The 27,921-nt window shown below is 34.0% G+C and overlaps 1 protein-coding gene across 1 annotated transcript in view; it reads left to right on the forward strand.

Moving 5' to 3' along the window:
* The first annotated feature begins 683 nt into the window (after positions 1-683).
* LOC141563198 (N-acetylated-alpha-linked acidic dipeptidase 2-like) overlaps positions 684-27,921 on the forward strand; it is a 97,609-nt gene continuing 70,371 nt past the window's right edge. The window contains exons 1-8 of the mRNA XM_074303949.1: positions 684-772; positions 1,146-1,278; positions 10,973-11,106; positions 11,647-11,758; positions 18,794-18,980; positions 19,923-20,024; positions 21,072-21,197; positions 24,145-24,331. Coding sequence (XP_074160050.1) covers positions 1,214-1,278; positions 10,973-11,106; positions 11,647-11,758; positions 18,794-18,980; positions 19,923-20,024; positions 21,072-21,197; positions 24,145-24,331 — 913 coding nt within the window. The 5' untranslated portion in view covers positions 684-772; positions 1,146-1,213. The remainder of the gene's footprint in view (positions 773-1,145; positions 1,279-10,972; positions 11,107-11,646; positions 11,759-18,793; positions 18,981-19,922; positions 20,025-21,071; positions 21,198-24,144; positions 24,332-27,921) is intronic.

The raw sequence follows: 27,921 nt of genomic DNA on the forward strand, positions 1-27,921 counted from the left end.
GAGACCTTAGAGTTCATCTAGTCCAATCTTTCATTTTGCAGATAAGTAAACTGAGGTCTAGAAAGATGAAGTGACTTGTTCAAAGTTTTCCAGGAAGAGATGAGATCAAATCCAAATTCTTTGACTCGAAAGCTAAGATTTTTTTCCCCATTGAAACATATTCTGGTTCAATTCTGTCTTTCACAATACTAATAATGTTATATTTTACTTTCTAATTTAAAATGAATATTTTCTTGCATTTTTTGAGATGTGAAGTTATGATATGAAGCTATAGCAAAGTGCAACTGAAATCATGCCTTTTTAAAGAAATCCTTAGGTAAATAGCATTTTTAAAACTTCTAACTTCATCCAGTAACTCAACATTTGGGGAAAGATCAGTGAATTGTCCCAATAGTCAATTTTTATTTTCCTAGTAATGCCACCTTGTGACATCATTAATGACTTAAGTCCCTTATCCAGTGAGTGTTCAGGTGACAAAAATCATCTAGAGGACAACACTTTTAAAGACAACATGAAACATGGACACTCTATATGTGACACTACAGCTGGTGAGGCTGCATATTTAATCTACAACCCACATTTTATGTATTGTAACATCATTATTTCTCTTCTATGTCAACTGGAGTCTTAAAAGATAGATCTTTTCTAAAATATTGTATTATCTCTATACTACACTTTGGAAGCATACACACACAATTTTCCCATGAACCAAAAGAAGATATTCAAACTATTGAAGAACTCTCTCTTCTAACCTTTGTGAGGAACAAAGCTGGTAGGTTATATCAACTTAATTTCAACTCTGAGGGTGGGGTTTGGGGGATGGAGGAGAGAGGAAGGATGAGGACTATAGAACCAAATAATGGTCTATTGGTAGGGGGCTCACTTCGAAAAATAAAAGTGCTTGAAAGACTTTATTGTTAAGTGAATTCCCCTATCTTAAAAGTTTCCAAACAACTGGGAGCTAATGAGGACAAATGGGTCTTTGAAAAGAATAAGATTTATTTTGCACAAATTAATAGGGTTGGGTTTTTGTTTTAATAAGCAGAAATTTGCAAGGTAAATCAGGTCTCTGCTATGATGTAAATACTTAGAAAGTACTTGGGAAAACAACTTTCCCTTACCAATGGAATTGTAAATGTTTACAGTATTTGTGTTAGAAAAGGCCAAAGACTGACTGCCAGAAAATTGGAACCAGAGCTGCTCTTTTTAAACCATGGATTGTGAAGGTACAGATTGCAGAAACTTTTTAATGAGACATCGGCATTTCACACTTTTAAGGTAACAATCTGGGATAATTTGCAAAAGTTCATATGGGAAACTGAAGTCAATCTCAAATTCATTTCTTTAAGTGACCATTCTGTCAATTATTCACTACAATTTGGGTGGAAATGAGGAGAAACATATTATATGAATAATTTTAAACTATCATTTCATGCATATTATGCTCCATCTTCGTCCCTCCCAAGCCCTTCACAAGTTTGTACATAAGTCCTGCTTAGAGGCAATATATGATAAATTGGTAAGAGGATTGGGCCTGGAATCAAGAGACTTGGAAAAGAGTGATTATTAGCCCTGCTGTTTCTGCTCTATCTGACCATAAACAAGCCACAAAACTTGCTTAATCATCATTTTTCCCTCCTATATAAAATGGAGTATGACTAGCTAACATCATTATTTCTCTTCTATGTCAACTGGAGTCTTAAAAGATAGAGTATGGAGAGAGTATGGTACAATGGAAAGAATAGAAAAGTAGGAAACTAGGACTTGAATTCAGAACTCACCCTTGACTACTACAATGTTGGGTAAATGACTTAACTAACCTCTCTGGGATGTAGATGCCTTATTTTTATATAATATGAGAATTTGGGATTATATTTTCTCTGATGTACCTTCCAACTTTAAATTTGTGACTAAATGATTACTAATGTCTTTTCCAACTTTAAACTGGCTATTCCAAAGGCATAGTGTGAGGGAGTTTAGGTAGTCAATAGAAGAATCTAAACAAATCTAAACTTACATAATTAAAATGAATTTTTGAGAGTACTCCACCTCTCTTATATCTTGTACACTGTTGATCCTTAATAGATGTTAGTAACATACACACACACACACGTGCCCACATATGTTTAGGTTGTCCCAAAAGTCTTAGCATTCTGTAAGCTTTTAGCAGTTCCAAGAGCACTAAAGACTTTTTAGGACACTGTATGTGTAGGTCTACCCAAATGTTAATGTTGCATGATTGGAAAAAATCTGTTAGTCTTGAAATCAGAATGCATGAGTTCAAGTACTGACACTGATATTTTAAAACAATGACTGTATGATCATGTGCTTTCTACTTTGAGTCTCAGTTTGCTTATTTTAAAAAATGGAGCAAACAATATTTGTATTACCTACCTCACAAAATTATTACTGGTAAATAAATTTGTAAAACCTTGGTTGGTGGTTAAAACGACATCACTATGTTAGAGTTGAGTTAGAGTGTGTCTGACTATGGCTGATAGATGAATATGAGCTCGGAATGCTCTGTCAAAGGTCGGGCACAAATAGTCCCTATGAACATTTGGGATGGCTTTTCTTAACTTTGCATATCTAGTGTTCCTTCTGAGCTAAGTCAATTCTGCTTTGCTTATACAGCACAGAACTTTGTCTGATGAGAGCAAGCCATGTAGGGAGGTTCTGTGCCAGTGTGTCTCATGTCATACAACCAGTTCTAAAGTTATTTTTTTTAATTAGTTCTAAAGTTTTTAAGACAGATCTTGAGAATGTCCTTTGTAGTGCTTTTTTTGACCACCTTGTGAACACTTGCTATGTGTGAGTTTTCCATAAAATAATCTTTTTTGGCAAGCGTACATTTGGCATTTGAATAATGTGGCCAGCCCAACAGAGTTGTGTTCTCTGTAGTAGAATTAAAATGCTTGGCGGTTTAGTTGGAGAAGAGACCTTAGTGTATCTTATTATCTCATCCTGCCAGTTGATCATGAAGTACTTCCATGTGTATATATGGAGGTGATGAGACATAATGTTCAGAAAATTGAATTAGACATATAGTCTTCCATTAGAATATAAGCTTAATTCAGGACACATATTCATATACATACATACATGTGTATACACACAGGTATCCCTATATATACATTGTATATTTTATATACTTATAGATGTGTACAAATATATGTAGGGATATATATATATATATATTTGGGTTCATATATATGATAGGGAGAAAGTATGAGGCATACAATTGTCAGCAGGTTATGACTTCAGAGGAGCATGTCATATTTTTATAGTCAGTTCCAATGTGCTGAATCATAAAAATTCAACTAAATCTCAAAGATAAAATGAAATGTAGACTGAAACAAAAAGTAGAGATTGTTTATCTAAACTACTGTGGGTTGGAGCTTTTAACAATGTACCTAGACATAAAAGTCACCATTTATAATAACTGGGGATAGGAACTAGACCTCTGATTTCATTTATAGGGGGAACAGCCAAATTCCTTCCACTAACACAGATTTGCATTTTTAATAGTTTTCTTCCGTGGCCTAAAGCAGAAGTTATGTGATTTGTCTAGGATCACAAAATCATTAAGTATCAGAGGCAGGGTGGAGAACTCAGGTCCTCCTAGATCTGATTCTTTATCTATGACACCACTAACACTACCAGCTGATATTTATTTAATGCTTTGAGAATTACAAAAAGTTGCTGGGAATCTTCAGTTTGAAAATAACTCTCCTAAAAAGTACATCTATTAAACCTTATTTCATAATGTTAAGAGTTTGTTATTTCTACTTTGGCTTCTCAAAGGTCTTTGCCTATTTTCCAGTTCTAGCCCGAGTTTCTGATAAGTAAGGATCCTGGATAGTTGAGTTTTAGGTAAGTGAAGTATAGCATAATAAATTTATTTCTTTAAGGATATTATCAACTATTCATATTCCATACCAATTTAACTATATGAAGTTTACCAAATCTACCTTCCCCCTATAGCAACTGGCATTATAGGTATTGTTGAAGTAAATGTTGGACTTAGTTAATAGTTTGAGAATGTACTGTTTGCAAGTTGTCTTTCTCAATTCATATTAAATAAGTACATATATACACATATTCATTCATTCATAAACACAAGTCACAAAAGGGCAAATTGACATTTTTATTATATCTGTGTGTATCAAAGTGGTTTAGACATATTATTTCATCCATATAGGGAATTTCTTTTTTTTATTATTAAATATTTTTATTTTCAAAAGATATGCATAGATAATTTTTAGCATTGATCCTTGCAAAACCTTATGTTATAAATTTTTCCCTTCTTCCTTTTCCCCTCTCCTGTTTCCCCAATATGTGTTAAATATATTAAATATATGTTAAGTCCAATATATGTATGCATGTTTATATAATTATTTTGCTGCACAAGAAAAATCAGATCAAAAAGGAAAAAAAATGAGAAAGAAAACAAAATTGTACAGGTCTTTTTTTCTGATTCTGATACCAGATCCACTACAACATGGTAACATGGTTTCCTTTCCCAAAAATATTTTAGGTTATTATCTTATTTTTTAGATTATAGTTTATGAAATAGGACATACATTTTAACTTGAAAATACATTATAGAAACTTCTACATAAATAAGTTGCCACTAGACTATTCTAGCACGTTTAAAGCTGAGCTGAAAAATAGTCCAAGTTACAGTGTCATGATGAATGTGATTTCTTCCCAACTACCAATATCTATTCATTATTTTAAAATTTATTTCTTGTTACTTTTTGTCTCCCCCCCCCAATTCTTCACTAGACTTTTTGCACACATAAACATATGTAGGTATGTAAAAATGATCATAATGGTGAAAAGTTTGGAGGTTATGTCATTTTAAGGATGATTGAAGAATATAGAGATATTTAGCCTGGGGAAAAATTACTAAGGAGAAAATTATAATAACTATCTTCAAGTATTTGAAGGGCTAAGAGAAGGATTAAAATTATTCCATTTGTCTATGTTGGGGAATCCCTTAATGCAGAGGTTATAATTCAAGAGAGTTAATTCCTCCCATTGTGGTGTGTTTGATTGGAGCCAATAAAGTCTTTACTTTTTCTCTTCTTAGTCTCTTATTAGCCCCTTACATTGTAGGACTTAGAATCTGGCATCAAACCTTATCATTTTACCACAACTGTTAACCACAAAGTCATCAATAATCTATGTGCTAAATTCAATGACCTTTTTTCAATGCTCATTTTTCTCTCTGTTACCTTTGACACTGTTGATTATCCTTTCCTCCTTGATACTATCATTTTTCTTGGTTTTCAGGGCAACATTCTCTCAATCTCTCTCCATTTGATGGTCTTATCTAGTGGTCCTCAAACTTTTTAAATAGGGGGCCAGTTCACTGTCCCTCAGACTGTTGGAGCACCTCACACTCTGTCTCCACAGCCTCAGCCCAGTGCCTGAAGTATGTGTTGCTAACTCGGGTCTGATTTTGCCATAGGCGGGTTGCATAAACATCCTCAGTCGGCCGCATGTGGCCCGTGGGCCCTAGTTTGAGGACCCCAGGCAGTTCTGTTCAATTTAATTACTATATCTATGCTGATGATTCTCAGATCTTCCAGTCCCATCCTTACCTCTCTGCTGACTGCCAATCTTGTACTTAAAACTTCCTTTTACATATCTAGAACTAGATCCTGTACACATCATAATTCAACAGGCCTGAAACTGAACTTTTCCCTTTACCGAATCCTTGCCATATTCCAATCTTACTGTATTATTTCCCAGTTTCTCAGGTCACAACTGAGAAGTCATCCTGGACTCCTCACTACTTCTTTTTTAAATTTTATTTTATTATAGCTTTTTATTGACAGAACATATGCATGGGTAATTTTTCAACATTGTGCCTTGCAATGACTTCTGTTCCAACTTTTCCCTTCCTTTCCTTCACACTCTCCCCTAAATGGCAGGCAATCTCATACATGTTAAATATGTTAAAGTATATCTTAAATACAATATGTTTGTATATATTTATACAGTTCTTTTGTTGTACAAGAAAAAAAATGGATTTAGAAAGATAAAAATAACCTGGGAAGAAAAACAAAAATGCAAACAGTCCACATTCATTTCCCAGTGTTTTTTCTCTGGGTGTAGCTGGTTCTGTTCTTTACTGCACAATTGGAACTAAATTGGATCTTCTCATTACCAAAGATAACCCACTTCCATCAGAATTGATCCTCATATAGGTATTGTTGTTGAAGTATATAATGATGATCTGGTCCTGCTCATTTCACTTAGCATCAGTTCATATGAGTCTCTCCAACCCTCTCTGTATTCATCCTGCTGGTCATTTCTTACATAACAATAATATTCCATAACATGCATATACCACAATTTACCCAGCCATTCTTCAATTGATGGACATCCATTCAATTTCCAATTTCTAACCACTATGAAAAAGGCTGCCACAAACATTTTTGCACATTCAGGTCCCTTTCCCTTCTTTAATATCTCTTTGGGATATAAGCCCAGTAGTAACACTGCTAGATCAAAAGGTATGTACAGTTTGATAACTTTTTGAGCATAGCTCCAAATTGTTCTCCAGAATGGTTGGATCCGTTCACAACTCCACCAACAATGCATCAGTCTCCAGTTTTCCTGCATCCCCTCCAACATTCCTCATTATCTTTTCCTGTCATCTTAGCCAATCTGATAGGGGTTTAGTGGTATTTCAGAGTTGTGTTAATTTGCATTTCTCTGATCAATAGTGATTTGGAACATACTTTCATATGAATAGAAATAGTTTCAATTTCATCATCTGAAAATTGTCTGTTCATATCCTTTGACCATTCTCCTTGTGGAGAATGGCTTGCTTTCTTATAAATTAGAATCAATTCTCTATATATTTTGGAAATGAGGCCTTTATCAGAACTTTAACTATAAAAATGTTTTCCTAATTTATTGCTTCCCTTCTAATTTTGTCTGGATTAATTTTGTTTGTACAAAATCTTTTTAACTTGATATAATCAAAATTTTCTATTTTGTGATCAATAATGATATCTAGTTCTTCTTTGGTCACAAATTCCTTCCTCCTCCACAAGTCTGAGAGGTAAACTATCCTATGTTCTTCTAATTTATTTATAATCTCATTCTTTATGCCTAAATCATGAACCCATTTTGATCTTCTCTTGGTGATAAGTGTGGTTCCATGCCTAGTTTCTGCCATATTAATTTCCAATTTTCCCAGAAGTTTTTGTCAAATAGTGAATTCTTAGCCCAAAAGTTGAGATCTTTGGGTTTGCCAAATACTAGATTGCTATAGTTATTGACTATTTTTCCTGTGAACCTAACCTATTCCACTGATCAACTAGTCTATTTCTTAGCCAATACCAAATGGTTTTGGTAACCACTCCTTTATAATATAGTTTTAGATCTGGTACAGCTAGTCCACCTTCATTTGATGTTTTTTTTTTTTTTTTTTTTTTTTATTAGTTCCCTTGAAAGTCTTGACCTTTTGTTCTTCCAGATGAATTTTGTTGTTATTTTTTCTAGGTCATTAAAATAGTTTCTTGGGAGTCTCATTGGTATAGCACTAAATTAATAGATTAGTTTAGGTAATGTTGTCATCTTTATTATATTCGCTCAGCCTATCCAAGAGCACTTAATATTTTTCTAATTGTTTAGATCTGACTTTGTGTGAAAAGTGTTTGTAGTTTTGCTCATATAGTTCCTGACTTTCCTTTGCCAGATAGATTCTCAAATATTTTATGCTACCAACAGTTATTTTAAATGGAATTTCTCTTTGTATTGCTTGCTGTTGGTCCTCATTACTTCTCATCCATTATATCTAATCTGCTGTTGAGGCTTATCATTTTCATCTTTGTAACATTCCTTGAATTTATCCTCTTTTCTGTTCCCACATCACTGCCATTCTAGTTCAGACTTTTATCACTTTACACCTTGATTATTGCAATAGTCTGATGGTGGGTCTGCCTGCTTCAAGTTTCTTACCTCTCTGGTTTATCTTCCATTCAGTCAATGGATTGCTTTTGCTAAAATACAGATCCAACCACAGTATCCTTTATTCAACTAATTCTAGTGGCTAACAGTCATTTGCAAGATCAATTTTTTTATTAGTTTATTTATTTTAATATACATTGCTTTATGAATCATGTTAGGAGAGAAAAATTAGAGCAAAAGTGAAAAACGAAGGAAGAGATAAAAAAAGAAAAAAACAGAAAAAAAGAAGTCAACATAGCATGTGTTGATTTACATTCAGTCACCATAGTTCTTTTTCTGGATGCAGATGGAATTTTCTGTCCAAAGTCTATTGGGATTGCTTTGGATCACTGAACTACTGAGAAGAACCAAGCTTTTCATAGTTGATCATAGCACATTTTTGCTGTTATAGTGTACAATGTATTCCTGGTTCTGCTTAGCATCAGTTCATATAAGTCTTTCCAAGCCTTTCTATAATCAGTTTTTTCATCATTTTTTATAAAACAATATTATTCTATTACCTTCATGTAGCACAACTTGTTCAGCCATTCCCCAATTGATGTGCATCCACACTTTTCCAATTCTTCTGCAAGAACAATTTTAAAAAATCTTCTAGTGTTCAAAGTAATCTTAGTCTCTGTCCTAACTTTCCAGTCTTCTTTCAACTTAATTGTCTGGCATGTACTCTAGGGACATCGGCCTTCTGACTATAAAATGAACAAGACACTCAAGGCATTTTCTTTTACTAGAGCACCCTTGCCTAGAATGCTCTCTCTCCTCTTTTTTATCTATTACTTTACTCCCAGATTACTTTTAAGTCTCATTTAAAATCCCATATTTGCTTCAAGTCTTTCCCTGTGCCTCTTAATTCTAATGGCTTCTCTCAAAATTATTTCCTACTTGTTCTTAGTTTGCTTATATATATTTATTTTATTTGTTGAATCCTCCTTAGATTGTGAACTCCTTAAGAGCAGAAACTATCCTTTGTCACTATATTCCCAGTGTCTGAGACAGAGTATTAATAAATATTTATTGACTAGAGGCTGATATAATAACCAAGTGGCTAGCAACTTCAAGAAACAGAGATACACACACACACACACACACACACACACACACACACACACACACACACACACACACATATATATATATATATTTTTTTTAATACAGTTTTAGGTTAACATTATTGGCTGCAAAAAGTAGTCTATCAGGTGAGGCTATCCAGTCACATTCCATGGACTAGCTTGCCACTTGATTTTTATACAGCTTGTGAGCTAAGAAAAGCTTTTATTATTTTATTTCTTTTTTTACTTTTTTTTTTTTTAATAAAAGCTTTTTAATTTGGCTTTTATATTTTAAATGACTGAATAATATTTTATGACATGTGGAAATCATATGATATTGAAATTTCAGTTTCATATACAAAGCTTTATTTGAGCATTTGTTCTAAGCTTCTTCAAGTCAGGGACTATCTTGCCTTTGTATTTGTATCTTGGCATTTAGCACATTGCTGAGCATAGAGTAAATAATTTTTTTCATTCATTCATTTAAAAATTTTTGTTTTTTTTTAGTATAATATGATTATGAATAATAGGATTTAGATCTGGAAAAGACCTTAGATATCATGCAAACACTTATTTTGCAAATGAAAGTAAACCCATCAAATACAATTCTGTCCTGACTTTAGGCATGAGTTGTTGGGGATAAGGTCACTTAATGTGTGTGATAGTTGGAGTAGTGATGGCAGCTAAGTGCAATGAGACAAGAAGACCTTCCACATTATGAATGATACCTAATAGGTGTCACAGGTCTTTGTGATTCCAAGGTCAGTCCTTTTTATTTTGAGGAAGTTTATTAATAAATATTTGGGGAAATGAACTGAGTAGCAATAGCTGAAATTAAGTTTTACCTAACCATTCTTTGTGACTACTTAGATTCCCAGAGACTTTTCATTTGCCAAGTGTTTTCAAAGTAACCTGTTATATGTCCTCAAACATCCTTCTTATAAAATTAATCAAACACTTAAATTGAGTAGTAGCCAGTCTATAATGATGCATCTGAATCCAAAACTAGGTGCTGGAAATGAGGAAGGTGGATGGATATTAGAAGCTGACATTTATATAAAGATTTTTATTATTTACAAAGCCTTCATAAATAATTCATTTGGTCTTTACAAATAGTTCATGAGGTGAATAGGAGAACAATTATTCCCATTTTACAAATACGAAAACAGTCATCAAGAGATTAAATGCTTATAGATCTAGAAATTTAGAGGTGTTATGGTTCAACACCGACATTTGACTTGTCAACAGAATGGTGGTGCAGAGTGATAGTAAGTGAGAGAATTCACTTACTGAGTTCACATCCTGAGAGTGCAAATTCCTCATTCTTTCCATTTCATGATTTGACTTGGATTACTGCCGGTAACTCATACAGTTCTAAGGAGATCCCAAATCCCAGATTTGTTGATATTGTTCTGATGGTTGCTGCTGTTGTTGTTTTTTAAACTTTAGCCTGTTCTTTAGCATCCCCTACTGCTAAATAATACCAGGGGGACTACAAAGTCCATCAATCTTTCGCCAGCTCTTTTGAGCGGCCAGACGAGGACGACTGTTAAGTGCCAAGCAGGGCGGGACCAGAGCCAATGTTGAAGCCGCCCACTCTCCCTTAGCCTAGCCACACTCATTGGCGACTCCGTGGTAAGGCGAGGCTTAGAAGTTCACTTTGCGGGGTCGATATCCGCAGAGCCGAAAAATGTGCGCACTAGTTACCCAGATGTGGCTTTCTTTTCTCTCGTAGGCTGAGTCCTTGCCTTTGGGGAATATCTAGAATTTTGTTATTCAAGTGTTTGTGAGGGGTGGGGATTATTGGGGAGAGGGAAAGCACCGCCCAGGAAAGTTTGCAATTCTTTTAAACTCCCTTCAGGTCTCATAAGCCCATCCCAGTTCCAAAAACGGCTTCCGAACTAAAGAACTGCCTTATCTGCTGCCATTCACAGGGAGGATAACCTTACAGCCCGGTGGAACCAGGAGCGCAGACCAATTAGAAACATGGCTAAAACCAAGGTCTGGCTTTACACCTGGGTGGGTTTGACTGCACTGTTGATGTTTTTCGTGTCCGGATTTATGGTGGGTAAGTACAGAACCCTTTTTTCCTTCAGCCACCCGTCCTGTTCTCTAGATTCCTCCTCGCAGACTGCTTCTTTGGTAGACCCAGGAAGACTTCTTGATGGTAGCGAGCAGCGTGTTTTAAATCTATGTGGATCTGTTTTTACTCAATTCCACACAGATTTGTTGCTTGTTAATATTTTTTCTTTGAGTCTAAGCAGTTACCTCTTTGCTACAATGTTGTGGGATTTCATTTGCCATGAACACTTTTGGATCCTCTTTATAAGCACGAAAAATAATCTCCCAGTTTTAGGAATGTTACATCACCAGAAACACCATCATCAAAACAGAAACAACTAAAATAGCAAAACTCAAGTTCCTTGGGATCTAAAACCGTTTAGAAATGGATTAAAGTATTTGACATGACTAACAAATGTGTATGCATTCAGTAGGAAAAATCTCCTTTTCGTGGAGCAGGCCAGTTCTCTAGGTCTCCTGGTGTTAATGTAAATGTGAGTTGATAGTTTTTGAGGGAGTAATAAGTCATTATGAATGTATTTTTCAGGTTGGTTTATTAAATCTATCAAAGAAGTAACCACTCCAGTGACAACTTACCAAAATGAAAGGTGGAAATTGGTATCGGAAATGAAGGCAGAAAACATTAGACAGTTTCTACGGTAAGCATGTGTTGTTTTTTGTTTGTTTGTTTTTGTTTTTTGCTTTTGTTTGTTTGTTTTTTCCCTAGTTTCTGTTTTATACTTTTAAAATAAAATGATCAGAAGTAGCCCAAAGTGATATCAGAAGCATACTAAAATTTCTACTATGGTAAAGTGGTAGGGTGCTGAATTCAGAGTTAATGACCTGGCTTCCTGGTTTTACCATTTACCAACTGTGTAACTATGAGCAAACTACATGACCATTTTAGAAAACCATCAGTTTTTTCATCCATAAAATGGGATGTTTGGAGTATTTACTTAATGGATCATAGATTTGGAACTGGAATGCATTGTAGAATTCATCTGATTCAGTCTCCTAATTTTGTACTGAAGTGATTTGATTTATCCCAAGTCACAAGGGTGATAGAATACCATTCTTCAGATTCCAGAGCTACTAGTCCTCTCACTGAACCATAATGTCTTACTGTAACTTTTAAGATTGTAAAGATGAAATGAAATGAAATGAAAACTAAACATTATACAAATATTAGTTATTAACAGTTGTAGTTTGAGAATTTTTCTTTCTTAAATATTAAAATTATTTACTTATTAAGCTGTAAAAACTATAGCAGCAAAGACCTTGAAGCTACACTAAATGGTTAATTCATTTGAATATTGCAAGAATTTTTTTAATTCTTCTCTTTCCCCATCTCATAGTAGAAACATACCAAGCAAAGTTTCACCTAGCAGAGCTACAAACACATTTACTTTTTTAACCTTCCCTCTTTTATTTGAATAAAATATTTTTAAGCCTTTCATCATTAAGGACTAGCAAAATGTATATGGTTGATGAAGCTGATTAGAAAAGAACTCATAGGGATAATTTGATTGGATTTCTTTCAGGCAACAAATGGAATCCTTAATTTATACTGTATTTAACAGTGTTATTCACACTGTGAACTTAATAATTCCCATTGGGATTATTAAAGAGTGATAATGGAGGGCATTCATACTTGACTATGATCAATTATGTGCCTGCTGTTTTCTTTTACTATGAAAAATATCTAGATTTTTAAACAACAATATACTTATTAGCTATTTCTGTTACTTATTTTAAGGAAATTACTTTTCCTTCTATGTCTTTTTGGAAGGGAGGGTAAATTTTTTGTAATCCTTTAAAGATAGTACAAATGGAAGTTGGTTCTTTGTGACTACCTTCATGTGATCTAATTTAATGAGGCTGAATTTTATATTGACTAGGTTTGCTAAATTTAATCATTAATAACTTGTAATGTTCTATATGGCCTTTGAGTTATGAAGAAACATTCTTACCTGAGTCTTATATGTGACATTGCTAATGAACATGTAATGTGACTTTTTAATATGCTATTTAGCTATTTCATATTATATAGACACACATGCTTTTTGAAGCAGCCATTCCAAGTCTTCTCTACTCAAAGCCTTAATTTCATCCCACCATCCCTCTTTAAACAGATGAATCCCATTCTTATTTTACTGGGAGTACTGATGCCATCTTTTGTGAGTTCCTTCATTCGTTCTCAATTCCTCAAAATCCATGTCTTCTTTTTTTTTAGTCTTAAAGTGTGGAATACCTCTTCTTTTGGGTAGATTATGAGTAAGTCTACCACATTCTAGTTCCCTATCCCATTCATTCAATCTTTTATGAGATCTTGTCACACTCCAATTAACTTTTTCTATTTCCCCTTCCTTGATATACTTATAAGCACAAATGGTTACTATTAAAATACATAACTCCCTTCCTTTGATTGTAGTATATTTCCTCAAATTATCATCCTTTGTCTCTCAACTTCATTACTAAAGTTTTAGGTTAGTCTATATTTGAAACTTCCACTAACTCACCTTTATTTAATCCCTTGGAAGAAGATGTGAAACAGGTTGGCTCCATTGTACTTGCAACACTTCATAGTGAAGCTAGAACCTGATTAAAATGAATTGGGTACTTTTAAACTAATTTAAAATGTAGCAGAACATGGATAATATGTGGCTTTCTAAGTGAGCATGTAGTCCTCAGGTGACTCCATTTTTTCTTAGTTTTCTTTTTTCCTTAGACTTTTCTATAGCAGATCATTGTTGACCATTTCTTCCTGTCATATTTTCTCCTATATTTTTCTTTTGTTTTTCCTTCTTGTCTAAATACTACTATCCAATGGAATAGAAAGTCTGACTAGTTCTCTATAGATACCAATTCATTGTCATACATCATCTTTTTTTAGAACTATGAACATTCTATGAAGTTTTTGTTGTTGTTGACTTTACTCGAAAGTACTCAATTGCTTGGTATGGGGTGGTTTTCTACTATCTTGTGTTTCCCAGGGATATCAGAATTTTCTAATAGAACTCTTTAGACTGGAGTTCCTAAGAGAGAACTCTTAAACTTATAATTCATTGTTCTTTTCTGTGATCTTCTAGTTTGAAATTATAGCAATAATTTATACTTGGACTCTTGATTTGAGCATCATGTTGATCTTTATAGTCTAGTTTCCCCATCTTCTGAAATTCTAAAACTCTGGTCAGTAGGAAATTGTGACTCTAACTGAAACTAAAGGAATAAAACTTGTATTGTCATTCTCAAGGCATTGTAATTGTGCTTAAGGCATTGTAAACATGCTCCAAAGGTTCACTATCTTGGGTTTGCAGTAATTTTCTTTAATAAACAAGGCCCAGTGAAAACATTTTTTTTATATGTAGCATTTGTGAAGTTTTAGGAAAAGATTCAAGCTTTTATAAAGAAAGCTGAGTACTCTTTAAAGAGCTGAAAACTTTTCCATAATCATTTACTTTAGACACATACACAAAGGAGAACAGAGAAAGAGACCTGAAAGGCTAAGAGAAATAAAATAAAGAATGGGTCTTCTATGCAACTATGACAGCAGTTAAGTCAGATAGAAAACATGAGTGTGCCTTCCATCCAGGTGATATGGACTTGTTAAGTTTTACTAGTAGTTATGGGAGTTTTCACATTTTTTAGTGTTGCCATACAATACATGGAACTGCAAAATCAGGAATTGAAGTATGTATGAGGAGCCAGAATAAGAAGATAATTCATTAGCAGTTGCACTAGAGCAAACAGAGAAGTAATAAGACAAGGATAGTCCTTCTCCAAAGACTTTACTCATGCTATTGAGATATTCCATTTTGCTTTGAGTTTGTTTCCATAAAAAGGACTGGCCTTCAGAGGGTGGGAAGATACAAATTTTATTTCTCTTGATAAACCAATTCATAGGGAAACTCATTTTTGGTCTTTACAAGCATTTTAATAATTTTGATCTCCTTTTTTTTTGGTGGGGGAGTCATCAGGGAAGAACAATGTTTAAATTCTTTGTACTAGCAGCGCATTAGTCAAGACAGACTTCTTTAAGAACCAAGGCAAACATAAGCCTAGAGAACATTAAATAATTGTATATTTTTGGTGTTGGTGTTGGTGTAGGCTGTGAATTGTTACCATAGATGCCTATTTATTTGGAAACTGATGCATAGTTATGGTTATACACTATTGGGGTATCCATGGATTATGAAGAAGGATTCAGGATTTTATATGTTAACAATAGATTCTTGGGTAGGTGGGATGCAGTTAAGTACTGGGGAAGATATTCACAAAAAAAGACAATGTAAGGCTTATTTTGTGTGGCCTTCTTAAAACCCTGAATCTTTCACATATTTATAGAGATACTTGGGAAAAGGAGTTTTTGGAAATTAGTTACTAAGCCCTCTATCTCTACCCAGATTTAGTAAGTAAGGCAAAATTTATTATAAAGGACACAAAGTGGAGTAAATGAAATACAGATATGCCAAAGATAACCATCTTCTTTGGTCAGTGGTCCAATGCCAAGAAAGTCTTGGTCTTAGCTATGGGTAAGCTGGCAATTATGCAATATAGAAGGTATGCTTTGGGAACATTAAAACTTAAGTTCCTTGAGAACAAGATGTAGGGAGGGAGTGGCTTTGGATTTAACTAGAAAGGAAAGTTTTGCTACCTGGCTAGAACATGCCACAGATATGAGATATATGACTGGCAGGAAAGTGATGCAGAGAAACTTAGCTAGAATATTGCTAGAATGCCTGGTCTTTGATGTCTTTGATTTTTTTGCCCCTTGAAGATAGAATGCTATGAACTTTCAGTTCTCACATTTGTCAGTTAATGACCCTGAGAACACAGAGGACATTTAAATGCCTCCCAAGAAGAGGGGGGGATAGTTACCTGCTTTGTGCAAAGTAAGAGTGTAGACTATCACAGAAAACAGTGACCATAATGGCTGTGTGTGTGTGTGGGGGGGGTTGACATAAGTTATCATGGGACTTTAGATGATGACTACCTCTTCTCATAATACAGATAAAACAATTTTCCAGGATTGATCTAAAAAAGATGGAAAATTGTGGAGGTGTTGAATTGTATTACTAGTCCTTGTATTTATCCTGTATGATTAAAATTGTGATTAAACACCTGACCCTTCAGATGAGTTTGTTTTTCAGCCAATCATTTTTTCTGTGTTACAATTTCTGAAGTTAATTTTCTCTGGAACTCTTTCCATAGTATTGGGTGTATTGAAATCCAACTTTTTACTTTCAGAAGTCTTCCAGTATTTTGATTATGTTGGATTGGTCTCAAATCCGTGCCCAATCCCTAGATTCAAATGCCTTAAAATCATTCAACAATTAAAGGCCTTCAGAATCTGATCCAACTTATTTGCATATTAATTCCCTTCAGGGACAGTATTTCAGATAAATGGACTTACTTGATGTTCACCTAAAATATTCAAATTCTTGTTTCTAAGAGTATGTGCTAACTGTTTGAAATGTTCTTCCTCTTTACTCCACCTCTTAGAAACTCTGGATCTCTTCATGGCTCAGTTTAGGTGCCTATTCATGCAAGAAGTCTTTCCTAATCACCCAAATATTAGGGCTATTGGACAAACACAAGCAAATTTGTTTTTTCTTAGCTGTTTACATTTTGTATTCTACTCCCACTAGAATTCTAAAGACGGCATAGGTTGGCATAAGATAATGTTCTAAAGTTGTCAAATTATATGGGCTTTTGTTACTGAGATTCTCTGAAGTATATGGGCCATAGAATATTTCAAAAGGGAATAAATATTAACCTCAGAAATACTATTCACAGTTGTCCCTTTTTTCACTCATAATGCAATCCTACAATTTTTTTAATGAAACAAATTAATCTTCAGAAATTTTCAGTTGTTCCTTCTTACCTAGATTATAAAATACAAATATAATACAAAAATAGAATATAAAATACAAAAGCCTGATGATCAAGGTCTTCCATAGTCTAGATGTTCCAGTTTACCTTTCCATTAACTAAATTAATGGGGATTTCTTATGTCTCTCATTCAATTCATGTTTGTTCATTCAAATTCTCCTTAGAATATACTCACTCCATGTGTTAGCCTATTATTGAAAGGCCATGTAGCATAATGATTAGAGGCACCAGACTTGGAATCAATAAAACTTGGTTTTTGAATTGTGGTTCAAGTACTTAGGTGTAGAAAGTTATTTCAGTGGTATAGAGAGAGCTTCCTGCTGAGGACTTCCAGTGAACTTGAGTAACTCATTTAGTCTGTCTCAATCTCAATTTCTTCATCTATGAAATGGGAATAATAATAAAATATGGTTCATAGGATTATGGTAAAGATCAAACAGAATCAAAATTCTTGTCAAAGTTGCAAATCCACTATGAAAATCCATTAGTTATGACAAAAATACTATCTTCCCAGTATTATCAAGCACCAAATCTGTCACTGTTACTTTGATTACTTTGTAATGGTTTTAATGATGGAAAAGAAAAAAAATTCCAACCCAGAAGTTTTTGAATACAAAAACTGGGGCACCTTGCTTTTATTTCTCTTATAGGCATGAAGTTGATTTAAACTATAATCAATTTTTGATTATCCACATCTAACTCAGCCTTTTCTCTTGGCTTTCCAAGTTTTGAGTCACCTCTAGGAGCTTGAATAACACTATTAGAGAGGTAATTTGCTGGGAAAAAATGAAGATAACATTATATTCCAAGATCAAATAGAATCACAAAATCTGAGGGGACCTCCAACATATTCTTGTGCAACCTAAAATTGAAGAAGTATTTTCTCAATAGTATCCCCATAAAGTGATCAATCTAGCCTTCATTTCTTCTTTAAAGTGATAGGGAGCCCATTGAGATAATGATACAACACAGTGAAATCCACTTTTGCTTCACTCTAATTGCTACGAAAAAAAATTTATGATGAGCTGCTGTAAGTTTATCTAATAGCAATAGTGAATGTTAAGTCACTTATAGTACTTACATATTCAATTTTTTAAATTGTATTTTTACATCTCGTAATTGTTCTGTTCCACTAGATAGTATCCAAAAATCCATCCTGTTTGTTTTGTCCAATTGTCCTCTGAATGACAAAACAATGCTTTTTAGGAAGGGAACAGTGACCTAAAAAAGAAGAACTTGGAAATGTTTCTTTAAACAGTATCAATCTTACAGCAGATCTTAGCAGTTTTGTGAGGTCACATCCTTGAAACAATAATACTGTATCCTAAAACTTAACACGTCAGAACTTTTCTGAAACAATGATGCTATATTGGTGAGTCAAATTAATTCAAAATTGCTTGCCTGCCTTTTTGTAAATTTGGAGAGATTTTTCTCTTGAAAATCTGTTCCTGTTTCCTAATTGATATTGAGAAGGATTATCCTTATTACAGAAGATATTTGGGCTATAGACATGATTATGTATGGATCATAGTGCCATTCCAAGTCTCTTCCCTTGGCTCATCCCTTTACTTTTGCTTAACATTTGTACTATTCACTGCAACTAGACTCAGCTTAGGTGATCAGTTCTAGAAACACTTGTGAAATGGCAGTGTATTTACTAAATATTTAAAAATCATGCATGTCTAAAAAGGTCTGTTTTTAGGCTTTAACCAAAAAAAAAAAAAAAGGACACAAGAAAATTATAATAAGCTCTTCATTTAAACTTAGAATGTTTACCTCACTGTGTTTTGTTTTCATTTTAGTTCTTTTACGAAGCTCCCTCATCTGGCAGGAACAAAGCAGAACTTTCTTCTTGCAAAGCAAATTCAAAGTCAGTGGAAGAAATTTGGACTTGACTCTGCTGAATTGGTTTATTATGATGTCCTTCTTTCTTATCCTAACACCACAAATCCCAACTATATCTCAATTGTCGATGAACATGGAATTGAGGTGAAGTAAAACTATCATTAATCTTTAAATTATACAGGGTTATTCTATTTAGCAAGTGGAATGGATCAAAATCTAAATTTTTGTCAATCTGAGGTGATATGAAATGTAAATTCATGATCAGATCATTTCTAATTGAGAGATCAGGGAAGTTTTCATGGTTAAGTTGGTTAACTTTAAGACTTTAAGAGATTAATATAATTTTAGTAGGCTAGAGAGAATAGCATGAGGGGGAGAATATGAAGACAAAGTTAAAGGTGGAGGAAAGAGGAGTATATTCATCATGGGCAAGAATTAGTCTAGTTTGGCTGTGGCACATAGTATGTGTAAAAAACAAGTTAAAGTATAAAAGATATAGGAATATATATCAGGATAAAGAGTTTAAATTGGATTCATTTAATAATAGAGAGTCACTGAAAGGTTGTGGAAAGAGAACTGACATGATAATCTGGAAGTGGTGTGAAGGATGGATTGAAAAAGAGAAGTGGAGGCAAAAAGTTGGATTAGAAGTTTTTTACTTTGATCTAGGTATGTGGTGACAGTGCAGGTGGAAGGGAAGAGAAAAATTCAAGAGAAATTGAGAAAGTGGGACTTGTGACAATGAATTTGGGTGGCTGGGGGAGAGGGTACTTATTGAAGACACAAAATACCAAATAATGACTGGGTAAATGCTCCAGTGATATTAGTGATAAAAACAGAGATGATGGAATGATGGTATGTTAGAAAAGTAGTTTTAGGAGTAAAGAAAATAAGTAAAATTATGGATAATTATAGTAACTAAATTCTTTCTTCAATGCTCTTAATAGATTTTTCTTATTGAATTACATGTGGTATTAAGGTACAATTAAGAGTGTTGTGTTTTTATATATACTTCTGAGCAAAATATGAGTTACTGTTTAATATCATAGAGCCATTCATTAAAATTTACTACATTCTCCCTTCTAGATTTTCAATACTTCATTCTTTGAGATACCCCCAGTTGGATATGAAAATGTTTCAGAGATTGTCCCACCATATAATGCTTTCTCAGCCCGAGGTGTGCCAGAGGTAAAGTAAAAGATATGCCCTCTTAAAGTCCTTTAAAAAATGTCTTTGATAATATGAAATCTTATATAGAAATCGAATGTGTTATTGATTGACAGCTCAGAGAATCAGTTTTTTAAAATTTATATAACATTTCATTCATACATAGACAAAGGTGCAGTTAAGCACAGGTACTGGTGACATAGATACTATCCTTGGAAGTAAGAGAGATAGATTTTTGAATATTCCCTTATAATCAGAAAAGGTTATCTATATAATAGTATTATAACTTTTTTGTGTCCAGAGCCTTCTTATTTTCCCCTCCTCCCACCTGCATCCTGACTGGTGAGTGTGACTACTGCATCTAAGCAGGGCCTGGCAGCTTTGCTTCTCTTTATTCCCAGACTATCTTCTCATATGCCTCCCTGCTGCCAGATACATAACTTATGATCCCTCCCTTTTCCCTTTCTAATTCTGGCATATAGCCATTGCTCTTTGAAAGAGTGTGTTGACTGAATCTTTCCCCAGGACGTCAGTCATTCTTGTAATTTTCCAAACAACAATACCCCATTCTCAGTTATGCGCCTGGGAAGCCACCATCCCCTGTTTGTATTAGCTTCTTATATAAGTATATAAGTTTTTTGAGGGAAAGCATTGGTTTTTGTTTTTATTTCCCTTTTGTGTCCCCCTGCTTAGTACATAGTAAGCATTTAGTTATTTTTCATTCATGCATTTTGAGCTGACTTTTGACCTTTTTTAATGGAAATTCTTAAAATAATGCTATGATTAGATTTTAAAATAGATTTCATTTTTTTCAGTTGCTTATGAAATCAGTCATTAAGATTACTTGAAACTGAATAAGTTATTAAAGCATATTTTCTATGTGTTGTTACTTCCCTAACATAGCAAGTTGCAGCATAAATATGACCCCAAATTTATAATTTATGATGAAAATGGAAAGGCAGTTTGTGGTTATGTATTATGTTGTGAACTGATTCATTGCTTGACTTCTTAGTGATACTATCAGTTAAATTTTAAGACTGTGATCTTGTCTTTTTTTTTTCCATCCAGGGAAATCTTATATATGTGAACTATGCTCGTACTGAAGACTTTTTCAAACTAGAACGGGACATGAAAATCAACTGCTCTGGAAAGATTGTTATTGCTAGATATGGGAAAATCTTCAGAGGAAATAAAGTAAGATATCATTTTGGGGAACAGCAAAGAGAGAATATTTCACCTGAAATGTAGGTGATGAATGAGAATGGTTGTTGTGGAAATCTCTCCCAATATGTTATTCATGTTGGATGTTCTTGTTGCAGAGTAAGCCCTGTTATATAGTAAAGATATCTCAGTTTAAAAACTGAGCACTTAACTGAAGTGTTTTTAAGGTCCTAGACCCTTTAGAATTGGAAAGAACCTTTTACAGAAACGTTATCATAGGAGAACAGAAAAAAAAAAAAAAAAAAAAAAAAAAAAAAAAAAAAACTTGCTTCTTGAGTCAGAACACTCATTATAAAACATATTATTAAGTGTCTGTATGCCTCAGGTAAGTTAGTTAACCTTTCTGGGCCCCAGTATCCTTATTTCTAAAATGGGAGTTGGGATTTATTTACTGATCCCTTCCAACTCTACATCTATGAAGTTTTAGTACTAGGAATTTCCTCCTCAATGGAAGAATGCATTTCTGCTAAAGATTTTTGTAACTAAAGGTAAAAATGATGCTTCTGCTTGAATGTCTACAGTAACATTATCTGCTTATTGTCTTAAGAGGCAACTTTTGTTACATTTTAGATAGCTTCAGGTTTTAGGAAAGTACTTTAAAGGAACCTCATGGATCTTTCCATGATGGATTAGCTTGGATTTTTTGCTTTGATGTTTTTGGTTTTTGACTAAACCTGATTTTATTGAATACTGGAACACTCAGAGAAAATGTCCATCTATGTGTGAAAATTGGCCTTTCTCTGGATTGATGGCCTTAGAGAGTTGTCTGGGTATTGAGAGGTTATAACTTTTTCAGGGTCTCGTAGTCAGTTTATAGTATAGATATGGGACTTGAATCTAGGTCTTTGTGACACAGAGTCCCAGCTCCTTAGCCACCAAACCACTCTGCTTCTTAAGCTCTGTTCAATTCAATTAAATAGATATTTTAAGTACCAACTCCATGTAAGGATGCTTATTAAATTCCAAAGAGTGGTTAGGACTCAGGCTATATCCTACAGGAATATAGACTTTTATGAGGAAAAGATTAAGTAATGACTGGCATTAGAGCAGATAGGTAGTAAAAGTAGTTGGAGCTCTGGGCCTGGAATGAGGAAGATCTCACTTCAAATCCACCCTCAGATCCTTACTAACTTTGTGAGTGTAAAATGAGGATTAAATGATAGTTTCCAGCACTGAGGTTCAAATGAAATGCTATTGGTAAAGTGTTTAACACAATTCCTGGCACATAGTTATATGTGTAGCTCTTATTATAATAATAAGAGGGAAACATCTTATCAAAGTGCTTTTAAAATTTTGAATAAGGTGAGATTATTTTCACTGAGGTTGAGTATAAGGGTAAGGAGAGTCATGAAAAGTTTCATGGAGCAGGAGGCAGGATCTGAATTGGGCTGAGAAGAAAGGGAAAAAAGTCAACAAGCTATTTGAACAAAGGCACAGCAAATAAAAAGTGAGGACTAAAACAGGATCATAGTCTACTTGGGTTGAAATGCAGACCAAATGAGTGGATGAAAAAAAAAAAGGAATAATTGAAATTAATTAGAGAATGAAGTAAAACTAGACAGGTAAGTGAGGGACAGATTATAAAGGATCCTGAATACTAGAGTAAGAAGAAGTTTATACTCTTCTTGGTAAGCAAGGTGGGTAAAGGAGTAGAGATGGACTGAGGATATATATTTTGATGTAATATATGATATATATTATATTATTATAGGGAGATTATTCTGGTTTAGGATGATAGAATAATATTATTCATAAATCTTAAACTTTGAAAATGAATCATGTATTACAAATCCTTTATGTTGTGGATGCAAAAATTGAGGTGTTCAGAATTGGCAAAGGTCACAAAAGTAAAAGTAATGGAATCAATGGATGTGCATGTGGTGTTTTAAGTTTTAAAAAATGCTTTTTCCACATCCTGTTTAAAACTCCCCCTACTCTGTCATAGAGGTAATATAGAAATAAGTTCCATTTTATAGATGAGGAAACTGAAGCTTAGGGTAACAAATAGCATAGCTGGGATTAGAATTCATATGTTTTACCACCAAATTCTATTTTGCTTCTGCTGTGCTACAATGCTACCTTATGGAGAATGGATTGTAAAAGGAATAGACTAGAGATAAGAAATGCAATTATAAGCCTATTCATTTTGATTCAACATACATTTATTAAGCATTGATGTTGTATTCAGGCAACTATGAGAAAAAAGAGGCCAGGCCCTGGCCTGCAAATGATGCCTTGATGACCTGGTGTAGTAACAATGACTTGGAAAAAGGAGCATACAGATTCATCTTTTTATTTAATAGTATTTTATTTTCCCAATACACACAAAGATGGTTTTCAACATTCACCTTTGCAAAATTTTGTGTTCCAATTTTTTTCCCTCTTTCACCCCCCTCATTCCTCCCCAAGATAGCAGACCCCTAAACATGTGCAGTGCTACTAAATTATTTCCATATATCTCTAAATATATTTCCATGCTGCATAAGAAAAATCAGATTAAAAGGGAAAAACACAAGAAAGAATGAAAAAAACAAGCAAACAAACAACAATAACAACAAAAAAGATGAAAATATACTTTGATCTGCATTCAGGTTTTGAAAGATAGCACTTTCCATCACAAATCTATTGTAATTACTTAGAATCATCTCATTGTTGAAAAGAGCCAAGTCCATCACAGTTGATCATAGTCTTATTATTACTGTGTACAATGTTTCTTGGTTCTGCCAACTTCACTTAGGATCAGTTCACATAAGTCTTTTTAGGCTTTTTTAAAATCAACTACAGATTCATCTGTGAGAGACATTGTGGTTGTAGAAGCAGTGGCACTTGATAACTAGATGTTAGAGAGGCATGAGAGTCAGAATTGGCTCTAAGTAACCAAATGTTCCCATGTTAGTTTTATCTATTTTATTCTTTACAGGTTAAGAATGCCATGTTAGCTGGAGCCATAGGGATTATCTTGTACTCAGATCCAGCTGATTACCTTGCTCCTGGGGTACAGCCCTATCCCAATGGATGGAATCTTCCTGGAGATGTTGCTCAGAGAGGAAATGTATTAAACCTGAATGGAGCAGGTGATCCTCTCACTCCAGGGTATCCAGCTAAAGGTGAGCAAAATACCTATTAACAAATTTTACATCTTTCCAAAATATCACATCTTCCTGATTTAATGGCAAGATAAACTTTGAGGGATGAAGATTAAAATAACATCCTATTTAATAATAACATCCTGAATTCATGAAATTATTTATAATTTAGAGGTCATCTATACCAAACCCTTCATGTTACAGATAGGGAAATTGAGATGTTCAGAGAAGTTACATATTTAAATGACTTACAAAATACTTGAAATAGTTTTTCTTGCATCATATCAATGTTACATGAGTAACATAATTGTGGGAGATTGCTTGCTTGGTTAGCTATGGTAATATTGTAGTTAGTTTTTGAAATTCATAATTGTCTTTGTGTTCAGAGTATGAAAGATACAGTATTAGTGAACTGATCCTAGTTTCTCCAAATCTCCAAAATACCTGCCAGAATAACAGACTTCAGAATGGTGGGTTTCTGTTATTTTTCTTTGTCTTTATCCTTTTTGATTTCCTGTTATGATACAATATAATACTTACTATGTGTCAGACATTGCTCTAAGTGCTAGACATACAAATTCTAAAAAGAAAGACAATCGTTCCTCTCAAGGAGCTTACAGTCTAATAGGGAAGGCAGTACACATAAAGAAGCTGAAAAATGTGTTTGCACAAGATGCCTAGTTTAGGGACATGAAGATGAGGAGCTGAATCCAAAAAATATGGTTAGTGGGAAAAGAAGAGTTGGGTGTACTTCTGAGCCCTCTTTAAATGAGACCTTTGGGAGGAACCAATCAGTGGGATAGAAGGTACTGAGGATGCTGATGATGTACAACATTTAACACTGTTGACCACGTCATACTCTTGGATCTTTCATTTGAATTATTTTAGGAGGATTCTGAAGATTACCTGGTTAGATAAGATTTCAGACCCTGAGCTAGTCTCTCTAACTGAACTGCCAAGCATTCAAACTACTGCATAGTGTGCAATTCTAATAGGCCTGAAGGCCAGACATAAGTTTACCTAAAAACATGATTTTATGGAGAACTTGTACAAGGCAAACACACAAATAGAGATCAAACACAAGGACATTCTCAGAGTATCTCTGAAGAGATTGTGAAACGTGAGAAATGCTTGCACAAGGGTACTCAACATGAACATTTACATCAAAGAAGACCACACTTTATTACCAAAGCAGAATCACATTATCAAAGACAAAATGTGAGAAGGACAAATCTAGAGATATCTTTAGCTCAAATGTTCAAATGAAGGGTTTATGTCTGACCTGTAGTAGAGCCTTCTCTCATGTTCCTGATTGAGCAGACATAGTTGAACACATCTTGATGCCATCGATCCTCTTTGAGTACAAAGAACAAATAGCTCCACACAGATCCACACAGTTTCTTGGATTTTCATGAAATTTTTATCTCCTGGTTCTTCTCTCACTATCTTTTTCTCAGCTGTCTTTTGTTAAATCATCACGTAAGTTACACTCTTGTCCCCATTCATGTTTATACCTACCTTATCTCTGTGTTGGCCCTTTCCTCTTTTGTCTTTGTGCTCTGTCATCAGATCGCATTTGCTTAGAAAACATTTCTATACCATTGACTTTTAGATCACAGCTCTGCTAAACTCAAAACTCATATTTCCAACCTCCTGTTAGACATTTCCACCTGGTGCTCCATAAATTTATAAATTATATGGTAAAAGTAAAATTCATTCTCTTTTTCCAAAAATCTATCCCAGTTTCTACCTTCCCTATTTCTGTTGAGGATATGACCATTTTTTTTAATAAAAGGTTTTTATTTTCAAAACATATGCCTAGATAATTTTCAATATTCACCCTTGCAAAACCTTGTGTTCCAATTTTTTCCCTCCCTTCACTCCACCCCCATCCCTAAACAGCAAGTAATCCAATATGTATTAAACATGTAAATCCTTCTATATATATATTTCCATGATTATCATGATGCACAAGAAAAATCAGATCAAAAAGGAAAAAAAATGATAAAGAAAACAAAATGCAAGCAAACAACAATAAAAAAAATTGAAAATGCTATGTTGTGATCCATACTCAGTCCCCATAGTCCTCTCTCTGAATGCAGTTGGCTCTCTCCATTTGGAACTGGCTTGAATATCTTATTGTTGAAAAAAGCCATGTCCATCAGAATTGATCATTGTATAATCTTGCTATTGCCATGTATAATGATCTCCTGGTTTTGCTCACTTCACATTGCATCAGTTCATGTAAGTCTTTCCAGGCCTCTCTGAAATCATACTGTTGATCACTTCTTATAGAGCAATAATATTCCATAACATCCATATACCCTAACTTATTTAGCCATTCTCCAACTGTTTGGCATTCATTCAGTTTTTAGTTCTTTGTCACTCCAAAAAGAGCTGCCACAAACATTTTTGCACATTTGTGTGTCCCTTTCCCTCCTTTATGATCTCTTTGGGATACAAGCCCAGTAGAAACACTGCGGGATCAATGGATCTGCACAATTTGATAGCCCTTTGGGCATAGTTCCAAATTGCTCGACAGAATGGTTGTATCAGTTCACAACATTATTAGTATCCCAGGTTTCCCACATCCTTTCCAAGTTTAGTTATTATGTTTTCCTGTCATTTTAGCTAATCTGAGAGGTGTGTTGTGGTACCTCTGAGTTGTCTTAATTTGCATTTCTCTGATCAATATTGATTTAGAGAACGTTTTCATGTAACTAGAATTGGTTTCAATTTCTTCATCTGAAACTTGTCTGTTCATATCCTTTGACCTTTGAGTCAACTCTCCATATATTTTAGAAATGAAGCTTTAATTGAAACCCTTGAATGCAAAAAAAAATTTTTCCCAGTATATTGTTCCCTTCTAACCTTGTCTGCATTGGTTTTGTTTGTATAAAAACTTTTAAACTTAATATAATCAAAATTATCAATTTTCCATTCAATAATGTACTCCAGTTCTTCTTTGGCCACAAATTCCTTCCTTCTCCACAGATATGAGAGGTAAATTATCCTTTATTCTTCTAATTTGCGTATAATATCACTCTTTACATCTAAATCATGAACCCATTTTGATCTTATCTTGATATATAGGGTATTAGGTATGGATCAGTGCTTCGTTTTTGTCATACTAATTTCCAATTTTCCCAGCAATTTTTGTCAAATAGTGAGTTCTCATCCCAAAAGCTTGGGTCTTTAGGGGTGTGCCAAACACTAGATTACTATCGCCATTAATTATTGTGTCTTATGAATCTAACCTATCCCCCTGATGAACTACTCTATTTTTTAGCTTATACCAAAAGGGTTTTGATGACTGCTGATTTATAATATAGTTTTAGATCTGGTTTAGTTAGGTAACTTTATTTGCATTTTTTTCATTGATTCCCTTGAAATTCTTGATCTTTTGTTCTTCCAGATGAACTTTATTATTTTCCTAGCTCTGCAAATTAATTTCTTGGGAGTTTGATTGATATGCCACTGAATAATAGATTAATTTAAGTAGTATGTCATTTGTTTAGATCTGACTTGATTGGTTAAGAAAGTGTTTTATAATTGTATCTATATAGTTCCTAACTTTGCCTTGGCAGGTAGATTCCCAAGCATTTATTTTG

Source organism: Sminthopsis crassicaudata, chromosome 3, assembly GCF_048593235.1.
Source record: "Sminthopsis crassicaudata isolate SCR6 chromosome 3, ASM4859323v1, whole genome shotgun sequence".
NCBI lineage: Eukaryota > Metazoa > Chordata > Mammalia > Dasyuromorphia > Dasyuridae > Sminthopsis > Sminthopsis crassicaudata.